Consider the following 11,563-nt stretch of genomic DNA (forward strand, 5'->3'; position numbering starts at 1 on the left):
TGGGGAGGGAGGAGGGAGGAGGGTTCGGGATGGGGAACACATGTATACCTGTGGCGGATTCATTTTGATATTTGGCAAAACTGATACAATTATGTAAAGTTTAAAAATAAAATAAAATTAGAGAGAAAAAAAAAAAAAAAAAGAAACATTTATATTCAAAATAATAAAATCCTACCTTCATGGAGCTTCAAATCTAGATCTCTAGCCACATATTGTCTGCTAAATTAACAAGAGCCATAATTTATATGACTATTTCATCTCAATTCTCATAATTCTTAGAAGGGAAATATATTCTTTAAAAAAAATTTATACGGAAGATACTGCTTTCTTTTCTGGTAGTAACTTTGCTTTGGAAATAATTTTACATTGTGAATTTTTATTAGATCAGGAATAGCACTCATTTATCAATGAGGGAGAGAAAACTATGGCTTATTTTTTTTCTCTTGCTTTTAATATGATGAGTTATTAAATTGTCATGTTAAATTCAGTTCAGTTCAGTCGCTCAGTCGTATCCGACTCTTTGTGATCCCATGAACCACAGCACACCAGGCCTCCCTGTCCATCACCAGCTCCCAGAGTTTACCCAAACTCGTGTCCATTGAGTCAGTGATGCCATCCGACCATCTCATCCTCTGTCATCCCCTTCTCCTCCTGCCCTCAATCTTTCCTGCACGTTAAATAAAACAATTCTCCTGCATCTCCTTTATATAATTTATATTTATAGAAATCTATGAGACCAAAGAAAAGCAAAAGGTAATGCTGCTTAACCAAAGGAACCCTGATGGCTAACAGTTATTTAGTACCTACTGTGAGGTAGGCCTTAACCCTTTCAACAGTATTAAATTGTTTAGGCTTCAAAACAAATCTAGGAGTTATAGGTTCTGTTATTAGCCCTGTAGGTCAGTGGATAGAACTCAGTCAGAGGAGTTCAATAACTTGTCCCTTTCAAATAGTAAGTAGCAGAGCCAGGATTTAATACAGGGAGTCTAGTTCCAGAATGCACATTCTTAAACGTATACACATTACTGAGAATAGTATTTTGAACTTTTTTTTTTAGCACCAAACAAAAAGGTACCTCTAAAAGAACCTTTCTAAGAATGCATATTATATCCAAGAAAGAGCAAGACTGACCATAAAGCTAGAGTAATTAAAATTATAATGTACTAAACTTGGAATAGACCAGTGAAATGGAATATATGGGAGGTGGGCATTATCAGAGATGATATTGCCAATCAATGAGAAAAAAATAGTGCTCGGGCAGTCGGCCCTCTGTGAGAAAAATAAAGATTAGATCTTTTCAACTTGTTTTAAAAAGTTAATTGCAAAATGAACTAAAACCCTAAATGTAAAACACTGTAAAAAATCTTAGAAGAAAACATGGGAAATTATCTCTATGATAATAGGGTGAAAAAAGATTTTTTTAAAAAACAGAAGAGTTTAAACTATAAGATTATAAAAGATTATTAAATGTATCAATTACTGTAAAACAGAAATATCTGTGTGACAGAATGACAGAATCTGAATAAGATAACAATCTACAAATTGAGAGAAGATATTTATTCACCCCTCTGACTGATAAACAATTGGAATTCAGGCTCATAAAGAACTCTTAAATATCAAAAAGAAAATAACTCATTAGAGTAGACAAAGAATAAGGTTTGCCAAGAAAAATTTTCAAAATTTTTGAAGAAAATCTCAAATTTTCAAAAAAAGAAAATTAAAAGACACTCAACCCCACTGCACTACAGAGGAAATGTAATTGCTCTGCAAATTAAGATAACAGTGAACTACCATTTCACATTTAATAGATCAAGGAAAAAAAATCTATTTTTATACATTGTATTCATATAACCACTTTGGGAAACAATCTGGCAACTTGAGTAGAACTCCATGTGGGTGTACCCTACAGGATTCTGGTGTCACAGGCAAAACACTTTGTGGGAACAAGAGGACATGAACTAGAATCATCTTAGCAGTTTGTACTAGTGAACAGATAAACTGTTATTTATAATGTGGATGTGGAAAACAGTTAAAACTGAGTGATCTCCATCTACTTGTAACCATGTGAATAATTTTTAAAACATAATGTTGAGTTAATAAAAAACAAATGACAAAAGATACATGCAATAATGATACATTTGAGTAAAATTTAAAAATACATATTTGTATACAGTAAATAGAAAGAAGAGGGGAATTGAAATCACATTTACTTCCCTAAAACGAAAAACCCTGAAGTATGACAAAATTTTACCATCTTTTTAAACTTATATAGACAGAAATAATATCTAAATTTCTTGATGTAAACTAAACTATTAATATTTTTCTACAGATTCCTTCTTTAGTCATGGTAACAGTTTTCATGGTGCAGGTGGCCGTGGCAACAAGTTTGCCCAGATGCGTTACAGTTTAAGACTCTTGAGAGCCATGGTCTACCTTGAGAATGATACTATAAACAAGGATCTGTGTGAAAACGGAGCAATTCAGCAACTAATAGGTAAAACACAACATGTTTCTGTCCTGATGAAAGTAGAATTCTTATAAATTAGAAATTTTGTTTGAAATGTTTTTCTATACATTTATTTTGTCTGATAGCTGACAAACTCCTGAATATTTCTTGATTTTTGTTTCATACTATTGGTATAAATTAGTTTGTCTTTACTAAAACATCAGGATTACTTATCCTTTAAACATTTGTTTATTTAATTCAGATATGGTTTCATTTAGGATTATCTTTATCCTTTTTTTAATCGACTATTGTTATGTCTCATTCTGTTAGTAGTAAGATCACCATTTTTTGGCCAGGCCTTTTGGAGTCATTTTAAAAGAGGAAAACATTACATTTTCCAGTGCATTTGACATACCAGAACACTGGTACACTGGTGTATTCAGAAATTTACATAGGCTTTCTGGTGTGAAATATCAGGATATCCTTAATTTCTAACTTAGAGTTGACAATGCCAAGTCACTTTATCCCCAGCATTCATACATATGAGCTCAAAATTGAGTTCTCAAAAAATTGAGAACCCCTAAAGTTAAAACTTTATGCCTTTTATTATTAAAAAAATAATAAATAGTTCTCTGGCCCTAACCTTTCCTGACTTTGAGAAGTAAGACTTATATTAATCATATTCATGTGCAGTGACTGCCACATGGGTAAGTGATATAATTTGCTGAATGTCAGTTAATTATAAATGCTTACTCAAAAACTTTATTGTCTGTTAAGACAAGTGCCCACTCTTCCATCAGTAGTAGATTGGGATGAAAGTGAAAGTCACTCAGTCATATCCTACTCTTTGCGATCCCATGAACTATATAGAGTCCATCGAATTCTCCAGGCCTGAACAATGGAGTGGGTAGCTGTTCCCTTCTCCAGGGGATCTTCCCAACCTAGAAATTGAACCCAGGTCTCCTGCATTGCAGACAGATTCTTTACCAGCTGAGCCACCAGGGAAGCCTGGATCGGGGTGGTACCCTCTAATATTATTACAAATAAACCAAATGAGGATTTTGAAAAAAAGGGGCTAGGCAAAAACATTCACTGTATTGATGAGTTTACTTAGGATGACCAAACCTGAAAGTAGATTTTATCTCTTCTGTGCACATTTCATTATGTAGAATTCAATGTTAAGGCCCCAGCCTAACAGGATGAATACAGTTTTCCATATATCCAGGAAGAAGTCTTAATCTTACCTGGGTGGTAAGTGGGGAAGGAAAAGCAAATAGCAAGGGTTCTTTTCTTCTTAGGACCTTATCCCTTTATCTTGAAAGAAACTGATCTTTATTATGTGAGTTCCTAGAGGTAGGGATCTTCTCTTACTGAGTCTAACAGAGGGCTCCGTAGTAGTAATAAGCTCAACAAATAGTAATTGTATTGTAAACACAAATGTTTATACACCTGTTGTCTAGGCACTGATGTCATAAATATGTATAGAGCAGAACTCTCAGGACCTTGCCTTAATGGAAACAAAAGGAAAGATATATGTCATAGAAAGATAGTATGAGTTACCCTGCACCATCAGTAAAGCACCTAGTGAGTAGTACAGAGAGTAAATGGCACAGGGTAGTTTTCAAGGCTGGGCAATCTTAACAGGAAACTTTATGAGTAAGGGTGTGAAGGTAAGGCTGTTTCAAGAGGAAAAAAGAGAAGGAAATGGTCTTTCACACAAGGGGACAGCATGAGCAAAGACATGAAGCCAAAATATACATGATGGTGTGTTCAGAGATAGTTTAAGTGGAGTCAAAGTTTTATGAAGATAAATAATATGAGATAAAGTTAAGTGTTAAGTCAGAGGCCAAGCTAGAAAGAGTTTTGAATGGCAGATAATAATAGACTTTGAACTTCATCCACTTTAAGCACAGGGAGCTATTAGTAGTTTGGATTAGGAAAGTTATATATACAGTGCTATTTTAGAAAGAGGAAATATGAAAGAAATATATCTAATGATTTAAAATAGAACACAGGGAAGGTAAATTTAGGGAGTTAAAGAATAAATATTAAGAAAATAATTCAGTATTAACATTTATTACAGATAACAGGGAAAGTGACATACCTGTACACAGATAGGAAGAAAAGGAGTTAATCTAGAAAAGAGAAGCAGACCTGAGGCAAGCCAAGTTGGATTCCTAGAAGGTGTCCTAATAAGAGAATATAGGCCTTCTGTCCATGGCATACCTTTGCCCTGGCCTCCAGCACACTCAACTAGCCTTCCTAGACTCTGATCCTTTACCTGTAATCCTTCACACCATAACAGGACCAAGAACTGTCCCTTCAGGGACAACTATGGAAATAGGCTATAGTTTCCATGGCCCTTTTACTTTGAAACATAGCTCCACACCTTGCTGTTAATGCTAATTCCCTTTGATTGCCTTTAAGTGAAGAAAAGTGACTTTTGTTCCTTATATAGAGTTTAAAGGAGAAGTCCTTTTTGAAGCAAAATGTTCTTGTGAATGACATTCCATCAGTGTAAGTGACCGTTTTCAAGTCTTTTAAAATTTTGATTGGAAGCAAGGGAGAACTTTTAAAGGACATAGGGATATTGCTACCTAAGTTGTCAAAGATGCCTTTGGGTAGACATAATTAGACAACACAGAAAGAAGTAACAGAAATAGAAAACATACTTAGGGCACTCTTCCAAATTGACCCTGTTAATCATAAGGACAAGAAGAGATGAGGCAAGCTAAGATCAGTATTTTGGTCATATATTTGCAAAGGCATGTATCTTTGCCTCATGAAACTGCATATTTTTAAACAGTTTTGTTTTCTTGGTGAAGTATCAGGTTGGAGAAGGCTGCTTTAATAATATTCAATTAATTATGTACTAGAAATTCTATATATATCAGAATATTGATTATATTGAGAGCTCAAAGAATCTGTGTATCATCTATCTACAGCTTCTAGGAAACCATGCAATGAAAATAACCCTTTTAAAGACAGTTCTAGTTGAAATTTTATAAGAATTTCAGAACAGTAATTGATCAAAATAAAAATACAGTGTTCAATAACTTTACATTCTTTAACTTTCTTCAAATCAGGAATCTTTAAAAATACAATAAGCAAGTATAATGATAAGGAAGAGGCCATTCTTCTGGAAATTCAGTCTGATATTTTACTTATTTTGTCTGGTCTTTGTGAATATCATATTCCTGGGAAGGTATGTATGCCTGTGAATCATTGTTCAGATCTTTCAATCCCATAACATTAGGAACTATTTCTTAGTAAATGTCCATAAATGTTGGTGTTTTTTAATCTTACGATAATTACATAAAGTATATAGATTTAAGTATATAGTTCGATTTTGACAAACATCATCCATTTAACCAATATCCTAATTAATATATAGAATTTTTTCTCTATATAATCCTTTCATGCTGCTTAGCAGCCATGCCCCTACTTGCCTCTAGGCAACCCACTGTTCTGATTTCTATCTTCATAAATTAGTTTTGCCTATTCTTTAACTTTATATGAATCAGTTCAGTTCAGTCGCTCAGTCGTGTCCGACTCTTTGCAACCCCATGAATCGCAGCACGCCAATTATCTACCCTATTAGTTCTGGTTTTTGTCACCCAGCACCATTTCTGAAATATATCCATGTTGTTGCATATATCAATAATTCATTCCTTTTTGTTGCTGAATAGTATTTCATTGTGTACCAAAATTTGTTTCTCTATCCCTTGATGATAAGCACTTGGGCTGATTCCATTTGGGACCACTATGTTTAAAGCTTTAATTAAAGTTGCTGTACTAGTCTTTTTGTGGGGAAAAAAATGCTTTCATTTCTCTTTGGTAAATACCTGGGAGTGCAACTGATGAATCATAAGCTAGGTGTTACATTTTGAAGTAACTGGCAAATAGTTCTCCAAAGTGGCTGTACTGTTATAAATGCTATTTTGTGTTTGAATTGGGTTTGTATCTAAAACTAAAAGTTAAAAAAGAGTTTAATTCCTTTTGATCTTTTTAATGCCTTAGAAAACTCTGAGTCTCAGAGATTAATAACTTACATAACAATACAGATTTGGAAATAAAAAAATTTAAAAATTATGAAGGCTTCAGTACAGTGATTTGAGGGAGAAGCAAAAAGAACAATAAATACATACTTAGCTCCAAGCTTTGGTGAAACTTCTTATATTCTATCATCTTGTGCCTATGTTCTTCTGGAAAATACTCATAGTCTTGCTTACTGGGACCCAGAATAGAATAACAGGACTATAAGAAAGGTACTTAGTATGGGACAAATATTGACTGGTAATAACGTTATATAAATTATTAAAAGTTTTAACTGCTATTGATTATTTCTCTCTTGGAAACATTAGAAAATCTTCCATAATAGAATTTTAACCCCTTAAATTAGTTGTTGCTATCTGGTACTTATCTGACATTATGTTAGACTACATTCACTACAGTGTGAAAAAAAAAAACCATGAGACAAGTCTTATGGGTTTTTTCTTTTAAAGAAAGAGAAAGAGGAAAAATATAAATGGGCATTAAGTTGGCATATTGATTGGTATCCTCTCTTAAAAAATGATCAACTTTACAATAATTTGTCTTAAGTTCCTGAGAAAAGTGAGTAAAAATTAAAAAAACAAAATTACTGTACTGTATTCCTTGCTGAGATAATCCCATGGACAGAGGACTCTTGTGGGCTACAGTCCACAGGGTCACAAAGAGCTGTTCATGACTGAGCAACTAAGCATGCACATACACACTATTTTCTTAACAATGTTGTATTTTCCTAGTTGAACAGTTTTATGGGACAGGATGAAATGGGAAGGGAAATGAGTATTTGTTTATTTCAAGAAATAATTGTAAATAAATCTCTTAGGAAATTTTTGGAACTGGAGGAGTGGATATAATTCTTCATGTAATGAAAACAGACCCCAAGAAGTTACAGAGTGGATTAGGCTATAATGTACTTCTTTATAGTACATTGGACAGCATTTGGTGAGTATGGCTGTACCCACAGTAAAAGAAAATTACCTCTCTATCTATGTATCCATTTTCTTCCCTCAAAACTGCAGAAGAAAGACAAGCCTTTTTCTTTTCAATAGTCCAAAAATGACACTTACAAGTATACCTTAGAAAGTAGTCTTGTCCATCACTCAAATATAAAAACCATTCTTGTATCTAAACTTAGATCCTTATATTTGTGATTTGAATGCTTTCCATTTTGGCCTGGCCTGGGAAAACACAAGCATCTACTGTTACTCATATAGTATTCTTCATATCCTTCAAAAGGATATGAAGACTCTTGAATTCCTCATTCATCTTATTTAAAGAGTTGAAAACCAATTGATTAGGTATTTCCTAGTCAATATTATTTCCCAAAAAGTTTAGCATCCCAAAGGGCAAATAATAAATAAACTGCTTTTCTTAACATCAATTTATGAAATTTTGTCTTGGGGGAAATTACTTGAGTTTCATATATCATTAACACTTATACATTTCTTTTGTTCTATTTGGGTGGAATTCATGAGAGATTTGTTTAAGAAAAAAAAAATCCTCATGACTAGAGACCTAATAGATGTATGTAGAACATTCTGCCAATAACAGCAGAAAACACATTTTTAAAATCACTGTAATATTGTGATTTATAATTTAAAAATTTACATTTGGTCCATTTCTAGTACAGAACCCCCCAAACTCTTATAATTTCTTAATAAGAGCAATGAGAACATCTTTTGTTACAATATTTGGTCTTTTATTTTTAGTTCCTATAAAACTTTCAGAGTAATAAAGGTGAAAGTAGTATCTTTCTTTATTCATAACAAGCGCCTTTCAACTATGTCTGAATTTATGGTACTAAGGTGATTTTTGGAAATCCCCTAGATAACCACAGGATGGGAGCCTAGTTGCCAGGGAACTAACTATATAGTTACTTAAAGGTTGTAACTTTCAGCTCCACCCTCAACCTCCAGGGAGGGGAGAGAGACTGAAAATTGAGTTTAATCACCAATGGCCAGTGATCTCATCAGTTATACCTACACAATGAAGCCTCTATAAAAATCCTAAACCATGAGATTGAGGAACTTCCAGGTCAGTGAACACGCGGAGTTGCTGAGAGGGGCATGGAAGCTCCAGGCCCCTTCCCTATATACTTTGTCTTGTTCATCTCTTCCATCAGGCTGTCCCCAAGTTATATTATCGTATAGTAAACTGGTACTCTAGTAAGTAAGCTATTTTCCCGAGTTCTGTGAGCTACTCTACATCTGGTTGGTCAGAAGCACAGGTGACAACCTGGACTAGAATCTAATTTTGGGGGGAGGAAAGCAGCATGATCTTGTGGGACTGAGCTCTTAACCTGTGAGACTGGATGCTGACTCTAGGTAGTAGTTTCAGAATTGAATTGAATTGGAGGATACCCAGTTGATGTCCACTGCGAATTGAAGAATTGTTTGGTATAGAAAAAACCTACACACTTGGTGGCCATAAGTGAAGTATTTAGAGTAGTTTTGAGAAGAGACACAGAGATTTTTGTTTGTTTGTTTTACAAGCACGTATGGCACATTCTCTAGGGTAAGTCATGTACAAGGTCACAAAACAAGCCTAGACAAATTTAACAAAATGGAAATCATTCTTTTCTGACTACAACTGAGTTCAACTAGCAGTCAATAACAAAAGGAAACCAGAAAAATCCACAAAAGCATGGAAATCAAACAACACACTTTAGTATAACCATTGGATCAGAGACAAAAACAAAAAGGAAACTAGAAGATATCTCAAGGCAAACTAAAATGAAAACACAACATACCTAAACTATTAATAAAAATATACAATCTACCAAGACTGAATCAAGAAGAAATAGAAAGCCTGCACAGATCAGTAACAATAAAGAGATTAAATCCATAATCAAAAACCTCCCAACCAAAAAAGTCCAGGTCTGGAGAGCTTCGCATGTAATCTGTACAAGGCAAGGATGCCCACTCTTACCGCTTTTACTCAACATAGTACCATAAGTTCTACTCAGAGCAGTTAGGCAAGAAAAAGAAAAAAAAGCATCCAAATCAGAAAAAAAGGGTAAAGTTTGCATCTGTTTGCAGATTACATGATCTTAATATGTAGAAAACACTAAAGACTCCACCAAAAGACTGTTAGAACTAATAAATGAATTCATTAAAGTTGCAGGATACAAAATTAACATACAAAACAATTGCATTTCATATACTAGTAATGAACTATACAGTAAAGAGGAAATTAGAAGCAATGACATTTGTAATTTCTAAGAATAAAGTTCTTAGAAATCAACATTAACAAGAGGTGAAAGACATAGTGGTGCAATCACAAGCGATATGGAGGCTCCTCAAACAATGAAAAATAGAGCTGCCATATGGTCCAGTAATCTCACTTCTGGGAATATACCCGAAAGAATCGAAATCAGTATCTTGAAGTGATAGCTTCATCCTGTGTTCTATGCTGCGCTGTTCACTGTGAATAATTATTCACTATTCACAATAGTAAAGATACAGAAACAACAGAAATGTCCATCAGATGAATGAAGAAAATGTGTTATGTACATACAGTGGAATATTTCTCAGCTTTAAAAAAGAAGGAAATCCTACCATTTGCAACAACATAGGATACATTATGCTAAGTGAAATGTCATTCAGAGAAGGATATCTCTTATACATAATTTCTCTTAAACACTGCATCTAAAATAGTCACAAGTGTAAAAGTAGATAATAGTATGTAGTATGATGGAGTATGTAGAGTGATGGAGCGAGGGAGGCATGATGTGTTGTTCAATGGATTTAAAGTTACAGTCATACAAGATTAGTAAGTTCCAGAGATCAGATCTGCAGTGTAGCACACGGAGGAGCCTGGTGGGCTACAGTCCAGGGGGTCACAAAGAGTCAGACACGACTGAGTGACTTCACTCACTCACTCACATTGCACATAGACCTACTCTAGAATATAGTGGCTAGAGTTAAGGTAAGATGTTGTGTACTTAAACATTTGTTAAGTGAGTAGATCTCATATGTTCAATGGTCTTATTCCCCCCACCAAAAAGAAACACCAACAATAAAAACACACAAAGGGATATAAGGAAACTTTAATAGGTGATAAATGTTTTTATTACCTGGATTGTGATGATAGTAACACAAGTATTTGCATATATCCAAACTCACCAAATTATATACGAAACTATATACAGATTAAAAATTCCAATTATACTGCAATAAACATGGGGGTAGTAGGGAAACTCTGATGAATATTACTTTCCAAAGGATAAAGTAACTAGATGTATCCCCTGGAAATTCTCTCGTTTTATACAGAGCTGGAATAGTCAGCTCTCTTCCAGATAAACATGGGCAATGGGGCTAATCAATTATCTAGTTTCTTTTTTACTACAGAGAAGGATATAGTGATAACATGATAACCTGATCTTTAGTTTCAACAGCAAAGTCTTATTGACCAAAGTGCTGTATTAAGCATAGTAAAAAGTTCAGACATGAGTATTGAGTACCTTCCTATATACCAATATATTGGGCTTCAGTGGTTACTGCAGAAAATAACTTGATGTTTTATCCCTTTTTTATTTGATATCTCAAAATTATACTAAGATAAAGATAAATGACTTTATCTGTGTCTTTTACTAAAGCACAACTTCAAATACCTTTGTATAATAGATTAGTAATAAATAAGTTGGACATGAGTTTTAGCAAACTCTACTGCTACTCCTAAGTCACTTTAGTCGTGTCCGACTCTGTGGGACCCCATAGACAGCAGCCCACCAGGCTCCCCAGTCCCTGGGATTCTCCAGGCAAGAACCTGGAGTGGGTTGCCATTTCCTTCTCCAATGCATGAAAGTGAAAAGTGAAAGGGAAGTCACTTAGTCGTGTCTGACTCTTCGCAACCCCATGGACTACAGCCCACCAGCCTCCTCCGTCCATGGGATTTTCCAGGCAAGAGTGCTGGAGTGGAGTGCCATTGCCTTCTGGGAGATAGTAAAGGACAGGGAAGCCTGGTGTGCTGTAGTTCATGGGGTCGCAAAGAGTTGGACACAACTTAGCAACTGAACAGCAGTAACAACAAAGTTCAGTGTTTAACTGGTAATACCAGGCATCAGAT

General features: G+C 34.6%; 1 protein-coding gene across 1 annotated transcript in view; it reads left to right on the forward strand.

The window, feature by feature from the left end:
• CFAP69 (cilia and flagella associated protein 69) overlaps window positions 1-11,563 on the forward strand; it is a 62,165-nt gene that overhangs the window by 33,801 nt on the left and 16,801 nt on the right. Inside the window, exons 13-15 of the mRNA XM_010829006.1 lie at window positions 2,330-2,494; window positions 5,533-5,651; window positions 7,320-7,438. Of these exons, the coding sequence (XP_010827308.1) occupies window positions 2,330-2,494; window positions 5,533-5,651; window positions 7,320-7,438 (403 nt within the window). The remainder of the gene's footprint in view (window positions 1-2,329; window positions 2,495-5,532; window positions 5,652-7,319; window positions 7,439-11,563) is intronic.

The sequence above is a fragment of the Bison bison genome, unplaced genomic scaffold (genome assembly GCF_000754665.1).
Source record: "Bison bison bison isolate TAMUID 2011002044 unplaced genomic scaffold, Bison_UMD1.0 scf7180017864499, whole genome shotgun sequence".
In the NCBI taxonomy this organism is placed as follows: Eukaryota; Metazoa; Chordata; class Mammalia; order Artiodactyla; family Bovidae; genus Bison; species Bison bison.